The 19,902-nt window shown below is 53.4% G+C and overlaps 2 protein-coding genes across 2 annotated transcripts; one reads left to right on the top strand and one right to left on the bottom strand.

The window, feature by feature from the left end:
* Positions 1-35: 35 nt before the first annotated feature.
* Positions 36-17,277, bottom strand: LOC120531972 (small membrane A-kinase anchor protein-like). Its single transcript, XM_039757898.1, has 2 exons — positions 17,179-17,277; positions 36-776 (listed from the first exon to the last, which is right to left on the bottom strand). Exon 2 carries the CDS (start codon positions 711-713, stop codon positions 462-464), a length of 252 nt encoding a protein of 83 aa, XP_039613832.1. The 5' UTR covers positions 714-776; positions 17,179-17,277; the 3' UTR covers positions 36-461.
* A 132-nt stretch (positions 17,278-17,409) lies between these two features.
* mstnb (myostatin b) lies at positions 17,410-19,451 on the top strand. The gene is made up of 3 exons (XM_039757897.1): positions 17,410-17,798; positions 17,901-18,277; positions 18,498-19,451. Exons 1-3 carry the CDS (start codon positions 17,444-17,446, stop codon positions 18,876-18,878), a joined length of 1,113 nt encoding a protein of 370 aa, XP_039613831.1. The 5' UTR covers positions 17,410-17,443; the 3' UTR covers positions 18,879-19,451.
* The last annotated feature ends 451 nt before the right edge of the window (positions 19,452-19,902 follow it).

A 19,902-nucleotide genomic window follows, 5' to 3' on the forward strand; every position in this document is an offset into this window, starting at 1 on the left:
TGCCACGCATCAGATAACAAGACACGGACAGTGACGGCTTTACCTACTGTTTAGTTTTTATTACCGGAGTTGGCAGAACGCTAGACGGGGCAGAGTCGTTTGAAGGGGCTTCTTGTGGGTGACCCGCCCGAGTGCCTGCCAGTCATGTGACCTCTTCTCTCTGCTGCTGCTCCCTTGCATCCCAGCTGGTATCCGCTCGATATGTCGTCTGCCAAGCTGTGTCCATGTGGTACCCACAGCAGCCCACTGGCAGAGAGCTGCCTGGAGATGGCATCGGGGCGAGGGTCCTGGTGGGGGGCGGCCGCTCCTCGCTGGTGTGGATTAAACAGATTTGACTGTCGGGGGGAGGGGGCATCAAGCGGGCACTGAAGCGCACAATCCGCTGAGCCGGCCGTCTGTGCTCAACAGCTGTTCGCCTTCAGGGTGGGCCCGAGCGGGGCATCGATGTGTCCGCGGGGGGCTCAGGGCACGTCGCTCTCAATGTAGGGAATGTCGCCGTATTTGCTCTCGAAGTCGGCCCACTGCTGCACGGCTTTGCTGACGATCTCCTCGGACAGGCGCTGCGCGTAGTCCAGCAGCAGGGGGTGGACGAGGTGGGCCTGCGCGCTCAGGGGGTCCGAGTTCACCAGCGTGGCCTCTTCCTCGCTCTTCTTACCTTCTGCAGCATTGGCATTCTGAAGGGCACCGCTCTGCTTGGACTTGACGCAGCCCATCGTGCAACACTGGTGCCAGTCACAGGTGCAGGGAGGGGACACTCCAGCGTGGCATGGCTTTACCTGGTAACAACACAGAAAGGCGCTATATCAGGGGGCCGCTCATTGCTGCTCTTGTTTACTAGCGGGGGGGGGGTAGTCAGACTAAACATGCAAAATTCAACCAAAGGAATACAAGCAGAAAAGGCACGAGGACGGCCGGACGCGTGCCAGGTGAACTCCTTTAAACCCCTGGCCTGCAGTCTGCAAGGCGCTATAAACACGCACAAGGGGTTTGGGGGCGGGGCGGGGGCGCAAGTCAACACAAACGGCAAACGAGCGCGCAGCCACACGGGTGGAGGGGGGGGGTCCAAGGACGAAACGGGGGCGAGCGGCAGGCCACTGGGCGCCCTGGCATCGCGCGGCTGCCGCTGCGGGGCGGGAGGACGAGGAGCACGCGGCACTTACCCGGCCCTACGCGGACAGTCCGAAGCCCGGGCGCTCGCTCCGCCGGCCGGCTCATCACTGAACGCTCGGCGCTCGCACTTTGACGGCAGCGGCGCAACTGGGGAGCCGCAGCGACACCTGCCGGCCACTGGAGGCTCAAGCGGCGTTGGTGCTCCGCCCTCCTTCTGAGCAGACGAGGCCGCGCACGCACACGCGCAGTGAGCTCGAGCGCGTGTTTCCGCCTTGCTTTCTGACGTTTATTAGAGAAATTTAGACCAGGAAGTGAGTGAGCAGCGCTGAGGTGACAGGAGGACCTCGGGGGACCGCAGACACGACTTGGTAGGCCTGGACGCCAAAGTCGAGCTCAGTGAGAAGGAATGAATCGGGAACCCACCCTGGACGGGGCCCTTTAATGAGATGTTTACGTTGTGCCCTGGTCAGGCTGGCCATTTGGATGTATGGGGTCAGGTCAGTGAGCTTGTGGTGGCCCCGTAGTTCATCAGGGCAAAGTCTTGTGAAGAGGTGCAGAGCTGGGGGGTGATGGGGGTCCGAGGGACCAGGAGGCTTCAGCACCAATAGGGCAGCATGCTGCTCCTTATAGAGTTGGCACCCTGATGATTGTTCTGTTAGCTTTGTTTCTACACATCTTTGCGCAGCAGTGCCTGGGCAAGCTTACAATTTAAAGCTATCATTGGTGTGCCCATTTCACTGCCAGCCATGGTGGTTAGCTTTGCTCAGCCCTTTGTCATTAGCATGAATGTTGCTCATTCCCCCCATGTGCCTGTTGTTTTGATCCCCTGGCGCAAGTCAGTGTGCCCTGTGATAAGGTCGTACCCTGGCCCGGATTCCATTGGGGAAGCTAAATCCGCCAGTGCCCGAGTCGGGTGCTTGGGAATGCCAGGCTATGCATTTTTTGGATCCTTTTATTCTGCCAAAGCCTCGTGTCCACTGGATTGCATACAAACACCCCCTTTTTAGACCGCGCCACCCGCTGGCACTTTACAGACAATCCACATGGTGCTGGCTGTGTATTTGTGCCCCGGTGTCTCTCAGAATCCCCTGCTCTCAGCACTCAGTCAGTGACGCCAGTGGTGACGATTGGGCATGGGAGGCACTGGTGGCATCACTGAGGAGACCATCTCTCCTGCTGGGGTTAAGACGTCTCACACCACCCACACAGCCCTAAATGGGTTGGTTTAAATTGGTGTGTTCTTGTTGGCATGGTGATGCCCGGTAAACAACCGCCCACAAGCTGAAAATACTGGCAGGAGCTGCTGGCCCCTTGTTGTTGAACCCTGACCTCTCTTTGCCACCTTGTGTGCTCTCTGGGGGTGTGGCTACAAATGGGCGGGGCTCAGAGTGTTGGCTGTGCCCCCAATGATATGTCAGTAGGCACTCAGTTCTCTCCTTTACCGTACTTTGTAGCCCCCCTGCCACTGTCCACTCTGGGCGGCTCAGGTCAGCCAATCTGAATCTTAGGAAGAAACAGAAGTGCCAGGGTGAGAGTCGGGCAGGCGCTCAGTGCTGGGGGTTCACCACATGCACCCTGCCACCCCATGCCCTCCTCAAGTCTTATGTGGCGCCAACTGGGGGAGGTGGGCTGTCAGGATACTGAGGTGGGACATGTGACGAGGAGGCCACTCACCATGTGTGTGTCGTCTGCTGCTGGCTCACCAAGCAAGGACCCCAACATCTCAGCCAGGCAGGCACAATACGTCCTGCAGCGCCCACATTGGGTGGGCCGTCTCATACCATAGGGTGCCGCCTGGGTGTCTGGTGTGCTGCCCTCAGAGGAGACGATTTGACTTCTTCATTTGAATCGTCAGATCTATTGTGGCGCCGTGTGGTGTGTTGGTTGGACGTGTCAGTGACAACTTCTGTGGATGCGGTGACGTGGGACAATACGGTGACAATGGCAGTGCAGTTCTCATCCACCCTGCTGGTGCTATGCCTGTGCGTCTCACTTTTTAACATATAGCGCCTTTCTTTTTACCCTCTCTAACTCATAGAGTGCCCTCCCAGTAAGGACTTCACAGGATGACGTGACCCGTGCTGTGACATTGGTGATGTCACCTTAAGAGCAGCCACGGGGGGCACAGTTAGGCCTCATCGAGAGCAGCGCAGATGTGGCAGTTCAGTTCAGCCGAGTTGCTTATTTTATATAGCGCCCCTCACTGGCAGCAGAGTGCAGTGACATTAAAACACAAATACAAAAGGACTGCGTGACATGAGGGGTACACAGAAGGTCACATCTGAAGACTACGCTGTGCCAAATGGACACGCACGAGCAGACCCCCGCCATGTCTACCACTATCTAAGCGCTGGTCTGTGGACCCCCACGGTCTCGTCTCTTTGTGACCTGCCCGGGGTTCAAATTTGCTCTTGAAGTGACAATGCTGTCTGTGGTTTGAAGTCCAACCCTGAGCTCGAATGAACATGAACACATAAAGCGGACCACCGGCCGACATGGTGCCTCCTACTGGTATGGCTGGCTGGTGGTCCCACATGTCAACTGCTGAATAAGCAGCTCCAGGGCCTCAGCAAACAGCCATGAGGGGGCTCAACCAGGGTCTGCGAGCAGAGCTGTAACTGGGTGGCATGTAAGGCCGGATTGAGACCCCTGGGTGTCCCACTTGTAAAGCCACCCTGCCCAGTGCCAGTCATAAATTGGGTACAGGGACTGACAACACCAAGCTCACCTTCCTCCTTTGAATGTCACCAAATGGCTGTCCTGCGGTGTCCTTGGGTGTGACATGGCCACACCGTCCTTTTAGTGACACTCTGTGAGGTCACACGTTAGTCTCGGCTGCACTGACCGACTGACTGACCGATCGACCGACTGACTGACTGACTGACTGACTGATCGAACCGACTAACCGACTGACTGACCGATCAATTGACCGACCAACTGACTGATCGATTGACCGATCGACTGACTAACTGACCGATTGACCGACTGACTGACCGATCGACCGACCGACTGACTGACTGACCAACCGACTGACTGACTGACTGACCGATCGATTGACTGACCGACCGACTGACTGACCGATCGATTGACTGACCGACTGATTGTTTGGGTGTTGTGTTGTTTTATTTTTTTATTTTTCTTTCCTCTGCGCCACTGGGCTGTCATTGTGGATGACGTGGACTTTGTCATTCTGGTGCCACATCAGCAGGGTCCTCACGTTCACTCTGGTGGTCCTCACGTTCCCCTTTCTTATTCAGACTCCCACCTTAAGCCGTGGTTTCTACGGAGACGGCTCAGAGCTCGTCGTTGTGGATTAGAAGGGAGGGCAGCAGGGGGTGCAGTTGGCACTGAGCAGAAGCCCCAAGCACCCCCCAAACCACCCTGTCTGGACTCTGCATGAGCTCCGGCTAAAGTCACACAGGTTAGGTGGGCTGATGGGTACGTCAACACGTTTTCTGCCCGAGTCCTGCTAGGGTGGGCTGCAGCTGCCCTGAGACCCACCTCTGGGTACGCCACTTTGCGGACAGAGGAAGTGTGTGTGTCTGATGGTGACAGTTGTGTCCTGCTGCTGTCATATGAGATGGTGCCAGGTGGACAAATGACATGGAACAGCTGAAGGGGTGACAGACCTAAAAACCCCAAGGCTGACCCTCTTTACAGAAGTGACACACCTGGTGGGGGGTCTGGGAGGAGAGGTGACATTCACAGCCAGTCAGGTGTCCTTGACAACAAAGGGGCTCACATGAACGACCCCCGGACTGCCTTTCTTAAAGAGCCCCCCAGTGAAGGTTCAAGAGGAGCCTGGTCAGCGAAGGTCCTAGGTTGGTGACATCCCGGCCTGTTTGTGACATTACGGACGTCCGCTCACTGGCTGCACTCCATAATTCACTTGAGGTGTCTTCACCAGCTGGTCGCCCACTTGACATTTAAGACTGCAGTTAGGACCCCTCACAGATATAAAGGGGTCTTTGTCTGGCGATGGCACTTCAAGGGACCACACGAGTTGGTGAAGTGCCATGAAAGAGTGTGGCAGAATACGCCCTGACACCAGAAAAAGGTTTGGGGTGCCCACCCGTAAACAGAACAGAGTGACAGATGGGAGAGGGCAGGGTTTAAGGTCATTCAGGGGAAGTGACGTCATCGGGGGGCTGACTGTCCTGTGTTTGGTCTGCAGGGATAAAAGAGAGGATGAGTGCAGTCTGCCCCCCACGGGCCTGGTGTGGCATTACCTTCTTTTGAGCCCCCATGCACACGTGTGTGACAAGAGCCAGCTTCGTGTGGAGGGCCACAGGGTGCCACTGTCTTCAACATTACAGACCACCACCTGTGAAAGTGAGGCAGTGCCCACTAAGGGGGTCCGCCCTCGGTGCCAAAGCTCCTTGCTATCAGAGCCCTCGAGACCCCGCGGTGAGTCCCTTCTTCTCACTCCTTCAGCTCTCTTCACCTGTACAGTCCGCCCACCTCTGTTTTAGTCTCCCCCTGTCCGGACCACCCAAACACCCACCCTCATCACCTTTGCCGGACCACCACAGCCTTTTCTCTTGGACGTTTCCACAGCGTTTGCTGTTCTGCTTGTGCTCTCATTTTTGGTTTTCGTCCATCCAGCCGTCCAGCCCCAGGTGCCTGGTCACTGGGGTCCTCTTGAGGGTCCACATTTCAGTGCCATAGCCCACCAATTCATCACACACTTGTACCAATGAGTGGGGCTGAGGTGAAGAGTCACTCAGTGCCACCACACATTGACAGTTGTCCTCTGTGTGGACAGAAAGGAAGCACAAGGTGACACAATCAACGGGGATGGTCACCGGACCATCGAGAAGACGAAGAAGAAACAAACAAACAAACAAACAAGGACCGGACCGCGAAGTGGGACGTGTCACACAGCAGTCACAGTACACGGTGGACGTGCCCGGTGGGACCTTCAGGACGTCGAGCTCATGGACCGGAGTCCTCCACAGGTCTGGCTGTCCCCATCATATGGCGTGTCTGAGACCGCGGGGACACTGTGGGGATGGCAGTCACTGTGGCTGGAGCCGGTCCTGAAATGGATATTGGCCAACCTTGAGCACCTGCTGAGCCGGCCACTTCCCAAAGCAGACTGCTCTTGGTGGCATCCTGACTGGCACATCCTCAGGGAGTCCGAATGTGGTCTGATGAGGTGGTGTGGGACCAGCTGAGGAGCTCACTAAAACAGATACTGAGACACATGGGGGTCTTCCCAGGACCATCTTACCAGCATCATAGGCCCCCGGGCAAAGTAGTGCACTGGATAAATGGGGAGGGTTACGTCAGGATGGGCATCCGGTGTAAAATTTTACCAGCTCAACATGTGGATGACAACACTGATTTCCAAACCGGACTGGTCGATGCCCAGGTTAACAACAACCGCCACCAGGGTGTGGGCAGAAATAGGGCCACTGTTGGCCATAGGAGGAGAGGAAGAGGAGGGTAAAGAGAGTGGAAGTGAGGGCAGGAACTGTGAATGTTGGCAGTGTGACTGGTAAGGAGAGAGAGTTGGCAGATGTGATGGAGAGAAGGAAGGTCGATGTATTGAGTGTGCAAGAGACCACCTGGAAGGGGGATCAGAGGGGGGGCTCAAAGGGTTCTATCACGGTGTGGGTGGGAGGAGAAATGGAGGAGGACAGCAGGTCAAGAGTGTCAGGCCGAGTGAGGATGATGAAGCTGGAAACTGAAGAAGGTGTGATGATGAGCGTGGTTAGTGCATACGACCCGCAGGTTGGGTGTGCGATGGATGAGGAGGAAGATTTCTGGAGTGAGTTGGATGAAGTGATGGATTTCAATGGGCATGTTGGTGAACAGTGGACACGAGGAGGTGATGGGTAGGGTTGGTGGCAACGAGAGGAATGAAGAAGCTCAGAGGGTAGTGGATTTGCCAAAAGGATGGACATGGCGGTGGTGAATACGAAGAGGGAGGAGCACAGGGTGACGTACAAGAGTGGAGGAAGATGACATCCTATGGAGGAGAGTCCAGCTGAAGGAGACTGAAGACTGCACATGGATGAAGAGGAGCAGATCTAGAAGAGGAAGAGAGTGAGGGCAGAGCCAAGGATCAAATGGTGGAAGTTGAAAAAGGAAGACTGCAAGGTGGAGATTGGGGGGGAGGTGAGACTGGCACTGGGTGGCAGTGAAGTCACCAGACAGCTGGGAAACTACAGCAGATGTAGTAAGGGTGGCAGCAAAAAGGGAGCTCTGTGTGACATCTGGACAGAGGAAGGAGGAAAAGGAAACCTGGTGGTGGAATGAGGAAGAACAGGATAGCATACAGAGGAAGAGGATGATGAAGAAGAAGAAGAAGTGGGATAGTCAGAGAGATGCAGAAAGTAGACAAGAGTACAAGGAGATAAGGCACAAGGTGAAGAGAGAGGTGACGAAGGCTAAAGAAAAGGCGGATGATGAGTCGTATGAGAGGTTGGACACTAAGGAGGGAGAAAAGGACTGGTGGGCTACAGCGTGGGGCCGAGGTGGGAAAGATGAGCGGCAGGTTAGGGTGATGAAGGATAAAGATGGAAACAAGTGAGGAAGAGTGTGATGAGCAGATGGAAAGAGAATGAAGAGAAGGAGAGAGAGAGAGAAGAGGTTGGATGACGTGGAGATCAGGAAGTGCGACGGATTAGCAAGGAGGAAGTAAGGACAGCGATGAAGAGGATGAAGAATGGAAAGGCCGTTGGTCCAGATGACACACCTGTGGAAGCATGGAGGTGTTGAGGAGAGACGGCAGTGGAGTTTTTAACAGGATTGTTTAATGGAATCTTGGAAAGTGAGAGGATGATGAGGAGTGAAGAAGTGGACTGGTGGGCCGATATTTAAGAATAAGGGGGATGTGCAGGACTGCAGTAACTACAGGGGCATAAAACTGATGAGCCACAGCGTGAAGTTATGGGAAAGGGTAGTGGAAGTGAGGTGAGGATTAGTGAGCAGCAGGATGGTGTCATGACAGGAAAGACCACCACAGATGAGATGTTTGCTCTGAGGATGTTGATGGAGAAGTAGAGAGAAGAACAGAAGGAGTCGCATTGTGTCTTTGTGGACCTGAAGAGAGCAAATGACAGGGTGAGTGAGAGGAGCTGTGGTGTTGGATGAGGAAGTCAGGAGTGGCAGAGAAGTACGTGAGAGTGGCACAGGATATGAACGAGGGCAGTGTGACCGTGGTGAGGTCTGCGGTACGAGTGACGGAGGTGGGATTACATCTGAGATCGGCTCTGACGCCTGTCTAATCTCGTCTGTCAGCCTGTCCATCACCATTGCAAATAAGAAAGAGGTCCCTGTGGACTGTGATGTTTGCTGATGACATTGTGATCTGTAGGGGGAGCAGGGTGAGGAGACCCTGGAGAGGTGGAGATATGAGAGGAGAGGAGAAGAATGAAGGTCAGTAGGACCACCACGACAGAATACATGTGTGGGAATGAGAGGGAGGTCAGTGGAGTGGTGAGGATGAGGGGAGTAGAGTTGGTGAAGGTGGAGGAGTTCAAATACTTGGGATCAACAGTCCAGAGTAACGGAGAGTGAGGAAGAGAAGTGAAGAAGAGAGTGCAGAGTGGAGTGGGTGGAGAAGAGCGTCAGGAGTGACTGGTGACAGACGGGGATCAGCAAGAGTGACAGTGAAGGTCTACAGGATGGTAGTGAGACCAGCTGTGTTATATGGGCAGGTGACAGTGACACAGGAGACAGAGCTGGAGGTGGCAGAGTTAAAGATTTGCATTGGGTGTGACGAGGATGGACAGGATTAGAAATGAGGACATCAGAGGGTCAGCTCAAGTGGGACGACTGGGAGACAAAGTCAGAGAGGCGAGAGGGCATTGGTTTGGACATGTGAAGAGGAGAGATGATGGGAATACTGGGAGAAGGTGCTAAGGACAGAGCTGACAGGGAAAAGGAACAGAGGAAGGCCTAACAGAAGGTTTATGGATGTGGTGAGAGAGGACATGCAGGTGACAGGAGTGACAGAGCAAGATGACAAGGACAGGAAGATATGGAAGAAGATGATCAGCTGTGGTGACTCCTAACGGGAGCAATCTGAAGAGGACAAAGATTTCAAATGAGCGCCGAGGTGCCATCACCACACACACGTCTGCCTCTCTAATATTTTTATGTGTCCCCTCAGTTTAATCGTCACTCAGGTTTTGTGACACTCGGTGCTGTCATCGTAGGTAATATGAATTAGACGTCCGTACTATTGAACGAAAAGCAGCAGCGGACATCGGTAACTCATGAAGTAAAAAACAGCATGGGAGCAACAAAGAGTTAAAAGTAACAGAAACAACAAACCCGTAGATGACTTGTGAGCGGTAAAGAGAAAATAACGGGGGGAGGGTCTCAGTGGCACAGGTGCCCATCAGGCACAAGTGGCACATACGCGGTAAGCGAGTTTTGAGATTGGACCGACCTTAGGAGCCCAGCAAGGTAAGAGGGCGCCAGCGCCAGCGTTCATCAACACGAAGGAGCGCCAACGCTGCGAGCGGAGAACTTGAAGGGAGGAATCAGAGGAGCGCAAGGAGAGCAGACAGAGAAAGTGAACTTCACAGAAGGACCAGCAGCGGGCAGTCAAGGGGGGGGGATCACAGGAGCTTAAGGGGGCAGAAGGTGCAAAAGGACTGCAGCTCTTCTTTCAGTTGTTACCATCCATCATCCAACCCACTATATCCTAACTACAGGGTCACGGGGGTCTGCAGGAGCCAATCTCGACCAACACAGGGCGCAAGGCAGAGCGCCAGCCCACCGCAGTTCATTTGTTACCATTAGAGAGAAAACATTTCATCATTTTAATAAAATAAAAAGTGACGGGCAGCGCATTGCAAGTCCTGCTGGATGGTGGAGGAGGCAGCAGGGGGCTTCATCTGCAGGAGAGTCTCAAGCTCAGGGTCGCTGGCCTGGCCCAGGCGTGTGTTACAGGGCACAGCTGGCATAGGTGGGCTGCAGCACAGTTTGTTTTCTTTTTTATAAATTGTCACCCGGGGGGCCGCCTAAGGGCTTAACGGAGGACACAAAGCAGAGTCAGGGGCTGATGAAGTCCACTAATGCCTTTTCTCCCTCTTCCACAGACCACCAGAAGAGAAGCCCCGCCCACTCCCCTACCACGCCCATCTGTAGACGTCACTTTCCCCAGATCCCGCCCCTTCTCTATAAGAACCGACCCCTTCATTCTGCAGTCGGTCACCATCTTGACTCCGTCCTTTGTGGCACTCACGTCCTGTGATAATATACGGGGTGGACCCCCAAACCTTTCCTTTTGTTCCTGTGTCTTTCATCTTTTCATCATATTCATCGTGTACAGGTGGAGGAGAGCGCGCTTGATCCAGATTGTGATTATTGGATTCGTTCTGCGGTCTTATTCTGTTAGGGTGCAATCAGAATTGTACACCTGGACACCTACAGACGAACCTTCATGAAGGTCGGGTGATGTGGACCTCGGGCCACCGGGGGAGGGGCTTGGAAGATATGGGGGGGGGGAACAGAAGGATACCCCGGGCACGAGATGGCGGGGGGCACACTCTAAAATCAGACAGAAGCGCGAGTAATGATCGTCTCGGCTGGTGGCTCATGAATCCCCTTTCTTGTTTCGGAGGTGAGCCGCGGAGGAACATCGAAGACGGAGGGCAGAGCAGGAAACGCAGCGGGCTGAAGCCTCGCTCGACGTTAACACCACGGAGCAGGAACAACGCGTGTTAACGTGCATATTTCTTTGGGGTGAAGTGTAAATTTTGATTTATTTACTTTGATGGTCCCTTTGGGTATAACAAGACCCCCCAAGGTGACACGGGAGGAGATTCCAGTCCAGACAGGTAGAGGTAGGTGGGTTACAGTCACATGGTGTAAAGTGAAGCGTGCCCACTGTCCAGGGGCATCACCCCCAGAGTTAGACGAGTCAGACCGTTATCATGTCCTGATGGAGTCTCTGATGATTCTGAGGTGGTAGGCAGGGACGAGGGGCACCACCTCAAAACCAGAAAGAGAGAGGTAATGATAGTGGGGGTCTCGATCATTAGGGGCACTGAAGCACAGGTGTGCTCCAGAGACAGAGAGTCTCACATGGAGTGTTGCCTTCTGGCTGCAGAGGTGGGGGACCTCCCTGGAAGGGTGGATATGTTCTTGGCCTAGAGTGGGGGTGGATCAGGTGGTCTTTGTCCATATTGGAACAAATGACACACATAAGGGTGGTCTGTCAGTTCTGTGATCCAAATTCAAAGAGTTAGGTGGCAGGCTGAGGAGCGGAACTGACAAGGTGGTCTTCTTTGAAGTTCTGTCTGTGCCACGCATGCCAGTCCAGGTGAGACTGAGGAGATTAGAAGGCTTAATGCGTGGCTCAAATCTTGGTGCAGGGTAGAAGGGCACAGGCTTAGGGGGCATTGGGACTCCTTTTGGAGCAGATGGGACCTGATCTGCCACCGTGATGGGTTACATCTGAACTGGAGGGGCACCAATGTATTGGGGAGGGGGGGGGCGCACGTATGAATAGGCTAGTTAAGGACTGGGGGGTCAGGGAGTTTAGGACAGGCCAGGTTTAGATCTGAACAGGGAGGAGCAAACAACGGGGTAGAAATCCAAATGAGCGCTAATGTCGATTCAAACCCAACATTTAAACGTAGAAGGGGTAACACATTCCAAATAATTTGACGTAATGCCAGAAGGATCAAAAATAAGGGAAGTGAGTGGGAGTCGCATGTAGAGGAGCACAATTATGAGATTAGAGCAATAAGAGAAACCTGGCTAAATAACAGAGATGGGCATGAGGGTGACAGAGAGGGGGGCACAATTAGGAAGGAGAGACAACACAAAAGGAGGTGGGCTTGGTGTTTACGTCACACAGAATTTAAATGTCAGACCTCTTCAGTTGGACGAAGAGCCCATCTTAGTGAGGACGTCTGGCTTGACCTGGGAAACATTAGGGAAAAGAGGTCTTAAGTTAGGACCACCCAATGCAGACAGTGCCTTCAACACACATCTCTTTAGTGATATCAATTTACAAGGGGACATTATAGTCATGGGGGGCTTTAATTATCTGAATATTAACTGGGATAACCTTGGAGATGGAGGAGCACAAGAGAGGAGTTCTTAGAAGTAATCAGCGACTGTTAACACAGCTTGTTAAAGAGCCAACACGGGGTGAGGCCTCTCTGGATTGAGTGTTTAGTAATAATGAGGAGAGAATGGAGGGTCTCAGGTGATTGGACCACTAGGGTCAGGTGACCATAATATAATACAGTTCTCAGTGTTTTAGAAGAGTGCAGATGCAAAGACTCAAATTGTTAAGTTGACCTTTAGTGGGGCTAATTTGGAGCAGATGTGACAAAGTCTGAGGAGGAGAGACTGAGAAATCACTGTGTCACATGTAATGCAGGACAGGGACAGACCACCATACCGAATGAAACGGAAATGTAAGAAAACTCCACAGTGGGATAATAAAGAGTTAAAAAAGGAGAAAACAGACGAGTACGGCGTATAAGAATAATAACTGCAAAGTGGGCATATGAGGACATGAGGGGCAACCAGTAAGAAGAACATCAGGGAGGCTAAAAGACACTTGGAGAGGAATAGCAGATAAGGTGGGAGACGACCTGAAGAGATTCCTTAAATAGTAAGAGAAGAGTCAAGGAGGAGGTGAAGTGCATCAGGAATAGTAAAGGGGGATTAAAAGATACAGCGGACCCCCTAAACTTCACCAGTGAGCAAGTGGATAACCTCAGAGCAGTAACAGGGACTACTAAGGAGTGCTTTAGAAAGTCAAGAGAGAAAAGAGCAGCTGAGATTAAATAGGCTGACATCACACAAATCACCTCAGGGGTCTTAAGGGGGCCAGCGAGTGGAGATAGAGACCCTTGGCACAGATTTAGGAAGTCACTGAGCACTGAGGAGATTGTGAAGGACTGGAAAATGGCGAATATCATCACGTTATAGAAAAAGGGTGACCGGGCAGACCAGTAAGGTAAACGGGCATCACAGGAAAATGAATGGAAGGAATTATTAAGGAGAAGATGGAGGAACACCTGGCAAGGACAGGACAGTCAGCGTGGGGTCAGACGACGGGGGTCTTGTTTTACTGACAGGTAGGAATTCAATGAGGAGGAAACAAAAGGAGACGAGGAGAGTGGAGGAGATGAGATTAGTGATGAGGACTTTCAGAAAGCATTTGATGAGGTGCCACCTGAGAGGGTGGGCATCAAACTAAAAGAAGTGGCAGGTCAGGGTGATGTTTTTAGATGAGTGCAGAATTGGCTCAGACACAGGAACTAGAGGGTGATGGTGTGAGGGACCTCATCAGAACTGGCTGATGTTAAGAGTGGTGACCAGCAGGGGGCAGTGCTGGTAGGACTATAAGTAACAAGCTGTTTATCTTTGCTGGTGATGCCAAGATAGGTGGACTGGCAGATAATTGAGCATCCATTAAATCATCACAGAGGGTCTTGGACAGCAGGCAGGCTTGGGTAGATTTGTGGCAGATGACATTTAATGTAAACAAAAGTATTACATGTAGCAAGTCAAAATGTGAGGTCTGAATACACAATGTGAGGTCTGACAATCGAGAGTCCACCTTATGAGAAGGACTTAGGGGTCATAGTGGACTCTGAGCTATCGACTTCCAGGCAGTGTTCAGAAGCCATTAAGAAGGCTCACAGACTGTCAGGTCATATAGCGCCTTGACGTGTCCCAGGAGGCTCTGCTCCACCTTTCTAACACTCTGGTGAGGCCTCATCTGGAGTCCCGGGTGCAGTTTGGGTCTCCATAAAGACACAGCAGCACTTGAGAAGGTCCAGAGGAGACGACTCAGCTGACTCAGGACTACAGGGGATGAGTGATGAAGATTCAAAGAGCTGAGCCTTCACAGTGATGAAGAGGAGACCTGGCTGACTGGAGTGTTTAAAATGATGAAGGGGTTCATTTATTCATCAGATTTTCTCTGTAGTGACCAGTAAGGTGATCAGGATTTTCGTATGCTGGTCACCACCCTTGGGGGTGTCATTATTGCCTCGTCTCCATACGTCCATTTTCTGATTGTTCTCCCCAAGCTCATTTTATATCAACTGAGATGGAGGATTTTTATTTTTAAATGTTTTCTAAATACACAAATTGCTCAGAATGGACAGTAAAATCCATGGAAATACAGGGGGGGTCCAATTGATGTTAACACTAACGGTCCTGCTATGCGTAGACTTGAATACAATTTATGGGCCACGTTTGGTCCACGTGTCGGACTTTCCCGTAAATCTTCTGGCACATATGAAGTGTGTTTATGAATTCATTGTTTCCGCCATTCAAATGTTACCCTAATTTAACTCACTGTGTGTGTGGCGACTCAAAAGTGACCCAATGGACAAGTCGAGCCGCTGCTCAGAAAGGCCACTAAAAGCCTTCACGTTTACCTCAATACATTAAGGGGTCCCCTTCAGTCGAAGACCCCTTTGTGTTCGCTCACTGATACTGATGGTTGTCCTGCTCTTACTCATCTTTTTTTTTTTTTTAAATGCCTGTATTTCATTTTATTGTACTTTATAATCGTGCCAGTTCTAAGAGCCTAGGACAGAAATCAACTAAACTGAAATGAATAATGTGCGCTGCCCTCCTAGAGTGGCAGCAAAGATAATAGTAATAATCCGGGGGTGAGTGACCAACACTACTGTCCAAACACAGAGAGTTCAGTAAAAATGAGCACTGGAAGAAGATGCACACACTTACCGTAACAAACCCCGATATGCATAACTCCGATCACGGCACAAAACTCTTAAACGCATGCGCTACTAATACAGAAATCTGAGAAAAAGACAAACAACAAATAACTAAATAATAAGGTATTCGTAGTTCTTTAAATGTTCTCTGCACCGAATGTCTAGCTCAGCCTGCGATTCCGGTAAACGCACCGATCACCAGTCCCTTGTGCTGACCCCTCAGGTCCCCTTCGTCCCGACCGGACGTTGTCCGTCTCCTTCCCTCCTGCCTTTTCCTGTGATGGCGTCCGCTTCTCTCGTTGGCTCTGCGCTTCTCCTCTCCTCTTTCCCGCCACCCTTTTACATTCTCTTGTTGGCTCCTCCCCTACAGTCTGTTGGCTCCTCCCCGCCAGGTGTTCCCCTCTCCCTGTACATATTGTGCCAGTCCACTAATAACAGGACTGGGCAAAGGTACAAACTCCCAGTGACAAATTCCGTTACAAGTTTTAATGTGAAGCACTTCGGCTGCAGTCTGACTGAGGTTTGTGTTAAATGTGCGCATAAATAAACGGACATTGACATAATAAAAAGAATAAAGATGCTCGTTTTATATAGCGCCTTTCCCATGCTCAAAGCGCTTTACACGAAATGAGTTAAAACACAGCAGAAGACCACAAAATAACTGGACACAAAGTGAAGCCTGGCGAAGCTAAATCGGCTCGTGTCTGTCTGTCTGTCTGTCTCTCTGTCATGACAATGGCGGCTGCTGACGGCACTTTACTGGTTGGTGAGCCTCCCGCAGACCCTCATTTTACGAAGAGTCGCTCCATTCTGAGAAGGTTTGAGGAGTTTTATTCTGCGAAGCCCCCCAAAATGTGCACAAAACAGAAACCTTTAACGTCTGGCATGCGACCGAGCCGAGCCACTGTGTGCAGCAAGACCCCTTTAACATGGGCATCGCAATGGCACGTCACTTACCCACCTGGCACTGTTCGTCTTAATTGTGGAGCCTCCTGTGCATCAAAAGAAGTAAAAGTTCCTTCCGGAGCCTTCATGTGCCCGGATGGACCTTCTAGAAAACAGAAATGGCCCCCCTACGGCATCTGTGGGATGAGCGCAGCGTCTGGACAAGCAGGTTTAGAAGGTGGACGGACAGACGGACAAAGTGACCTCAAAAATGAAAGATCATATAATCAAATCATTCGGAGGAGTTTAGCGGGTTGTGAAGAAACAAAACCGCAGACCGTCCATTAAAGTCAATGCTGGGTCAGAACTGACCAAAGACGTGCATGTCAAGAAAAACTAAGAAACGCAGTTTAGAAGCTCGATCAATTATGGGATGTTACGCATTAATTATTAGTAGCGGTGCCACTTGTTAAAAAATCAAACGCCGCGATGCTTCTTCGTGCAGATCACATTCGGCCACCTCAGCGGGCGTCTGACGGACGTTTGAATCTCGAATTCCGCGGCCACGGCTGGCTTATTAGGACGCAGCTACGCGCTGCACCTGCCTGCCCTTCTTTGGTCACTGTGTCGCCTTTTGTCCCCCTTGCGCTTTCGCACCTATCCGCCGCTCTCGTTTGCTTCCTTTGAACCCTTAGCATTTGCAATGATGGACCCCCAAGTGTTGGAAATGAACTAAAACGAACCAAAATGAGAAGTGGTGCGAGGAGCGAACTCAAAGCGCACTTGAACCCCTTAATAGCGAACTGACGCGGCCATGAAAGCGTCCTGTGCGCAGAATCTTTTCATAAGTCGACAAATAGAAAAAGACAAGAACACAGAAGAAGAAGACCCCAACTTTCCGTCCCACATTGCCAATCAGGTCACCCAAGATAAAGGGGAGCCGAGAAACGCCGGGGCAGCTCAGTGTGGCTTTGGACTTCAGACTCTGAGACTGACACGGTGTGACCCTCAGCAAGTCGCGACAAAAAGAAATGTCCCTCAAATGTTGTAATCGACAAAGGCGTCAGTCAAATAATAAGGGATACTATATAGCGCCCTGCCCGTCAGTGACAAACACTTCGAGTCGCGCAGGCCGCCCCGTGGAGGTCGCTTAAAGTAAAGTGGGACCCCCACAATCCATCCCCTTCACTTTACCTACCTGACGTGTGCGCCAATCTGACCTCTAAATGTGTGCGCGCTCGGTACCTGAAGTCGGTGAGAGGCGCCATACAAACGGCCTTCAGCTCACCTGCTGTCCCGGTCCTGCAAGTCCCCGCTAACCGCCGCCGCCGCCGCCGGTCGAGCCCGAGCGGACACTTGAAGTGCGCCTCAGTCCGCGAAGAGGGAGCGCAGCGCCGCACGCCAGTCCCGGGGCTCTCCGTCATTTGTCTTCCCATATCGTGCGCCCCGGCGCTAATAAATTAAACGAAAAGAAAAGAAATCACAACCGGCGTCCACTTCCTACCGCGCTTCTCCGCAATGAACAGAAAAGCGAGTCTGGCCGGCCGAGGAAGACCCCGAGCCGAGCCCCATCCGCCGCACTCGATCGCACGGTCTTCTGCTCGAACAGCGCCTCGGTCCCTTGTCCCGGAGCCCGGGTGGGCGGCGGGTGGGGCGCATGTCACGAATTGGTCCCGCCCGTCCAATAATGGCTGGACTTGGACGACGACGCGCTCGCCGAGGTGTATAAAAGGCGCGGCCGTCCCGCAGGACGCCCATGACAGAGAGACATGGCGATGTGGGACCCCGCGCTGCTCGTGCTGCTGGCGCTCAGCTTGCCCGGGGGCGCCGACGTGGCCCCCAAGTCCGAAGAGCCCGGCGAGCCCTGCTCGTCCTGCACCTTCCGCAACCACTCGCGACACCTGCGGCTCGAGGCCATCAAGACGCAGATTCTGAGCAAACTGCGCCTCAAGCAGCCGCCCAACATCAGCCGGGACGCCGTCAAGCAGCTGCTGCCCAAAGCGCCGCCACTGCTGCAGCTGCTCGACCAGTACGACGTGCTGGGGGACGACGGCAGTGACGTCGGGGTGGAGGAGGACGACTTCCACGCGACCACGGAGAGCATCATCGTCATGGGCACAGAACGTGAGTGGCGCCTGGGGTTTGGGTGGGTAGGTGGGAGCGAGTGCGTGCCAGGTTGTCAGCAGGTGCTAACAGCTGGCATCTCTTGGGTTTGTTTTTTTTAAGCTGATCCGGTGGTCCAGATGGAGGGCAAGCCCACCTGCTGCTTGTTCACCCTGAGCCCCAAGGTGCAGCCCAGCCGCATCGTGAAGGCACAACTCTGGGTACACCTGCGCCCCTCGCTGGAGCCGCTGACCGTGGTGCTGCAGATCCTCCGCCTGAAGCCCGCCGTGGGCCCGGACGCCACCCACCACATCCGCATTCGCTCCCTAAAGCTGGACGTCACCCCGGGGAGCAGCGCTTGGCAAAGCGTCGACTTCAAGCAGGTGCTGCAGTTCTGGCTGCGGCAACCCGAGACCAACTGGGGGGTAGAAATCAATGCGCTGGACCCTTCTGGGAAGGACCTGGCAGTGACCACCCCTGCTGCCGGCGAGGAGGGCTTGGTAAGTACGAAAAAGGCTTTGGTGAAAGCCATTTATTAGTGGGTGGCTGGCACAGCTTTTCAGGATCACTTCCCGGCCTGGAGCTGGCAGGAGTCATTCCTGCCTTGGCTCTGAGGCTGCCAGGAGAGGCTCCAGGGGAGTACGCGGGTCCCGAGACGGTGGACCTCAGCCGGCGCCCCACCAGGCCACCCTTAACTCTCGCCTTTCCTTCTCCCTGCAGCAACCATTCCTGGAGGTGAAGATCGCCGAGGCCCCCAAGCGGCTGAGGAGGGACGCGGGCCTGGACTGCGACGAGCACTCGTCCGAATTTCACTGCTGCCGCTACCCGCTGACCGTGGACTTCGAGGCCTTTGGCTGGGACTGGATCATCGCCCCCAAGCGATACAAAGCCAACTACTGCTCGGGCGAGTGCGAGTCTGGGCACCTGCAGAAGTTCCCGCACTCCCACGTGGTCCACAACACCAACCCCAGGGGCTCCGTGGGGCCCTGCTGCACCCCCACTAAGATGTCGCCCATCAACATGCTCTACTTCAATGGCAAGGAGCAGATCATCTACGGGAAGATCCCGGCGATGGTGGTGGACCGCTGCGGCTGCTCCTGAGGCGGGCGCCACCGCTGCTACGTTTCTCACGTCGGCAAACTTTGCGCTTCCCTGGCTGGGCCTGGAGAAAACTCGAGCAAAGCCTCGGCCACCGGACTCGCGGTCTGTCCCCTACGAGTCCGGGCCACTCGATCCCATGTTCAACTCTCACACACTGACTGCTGCCACAAATCTGTAAGAAGCCCGGGGAAAGCAGAGCTGCAAGAGACCCGAGAGCGGGCAGGCAGGCGGGTGGACAGCCGTGGCGGTGGGCGCGTGGCTCCAGCGTGTAGTGGCGGAGGCATGCTCGCTCTCTTCCTGCTTTGCACGGCGCTGTATGGATCAACACTGGCGAGTGCCATGGCCCAGTTCCCTCAGCCAGCCATGGTGCCCACACACAGACAGACTGACTGACTGACTGACCCCAGCGCTTGGCACAGAGACCACGACTCAGGGCAAGTGCAGAGCGGCCTTTGCCTTATGCCAGCTGCTCCCAGTTCCGTTTGCTTGCCAGCGCCTGCCCGCCTTGCCGCCAGTTCCTTCCTAACTCTCTCAAGTTGTATTGATGAAAGCACAATAAAGAATGCAATGCCAGCAAACGTTTGGCCTTCTCTTGTTCATTGTCAGTGGTTTGTGGGCACCGGTGTATATAGTGCCTTTCTAAGTGACCCTCCGCCTCAACTGCTAATGCTGCATCTGCCCTATCAGCCAGGGAAAAAGTAACATTGGCAGAGAACTGCACTGAACTGTGGGCACCAAACAGCTTCATGCCAACTGGCCAGGGGTGGCCTTCGAGATGCCATTCCACATCGGGCTGGTCATTCACCTAAACTGGCCTGGGGCCGACAATTGCTGTATAGGCTCTTTGGCATGGGCAAGTGTCACCTGTGGCACCTGCCTGGATTGCTGCCACTCACCAAAGTACAGGAGGCACTGCAATGGCACCTTCAAGAGTGTCTTGGAGCTCTGGCATGGCCACTTGTGACCGGCTCCTTCTGTCAGTGGCACTCCTGTCACCATTTGTCCTTTGTATCGGCCCAGTGGT

The sequence above is a fragment of the Polypterus senegalus genome, chromosome 6, assembly GCF_016835505.1.
Source record: "Polypterus senegalus isolate Bchr_013 chromosome 6, ASM1683550v1, whole genome shotgun sequence".
Taxonomy (NCBI): domain Eukaryota; kingdom Metazoa; phylum Chordata; class Cladistia; order Polypteriformes; family Polypteridae; genus Polypterus; species Polypterus senegalus.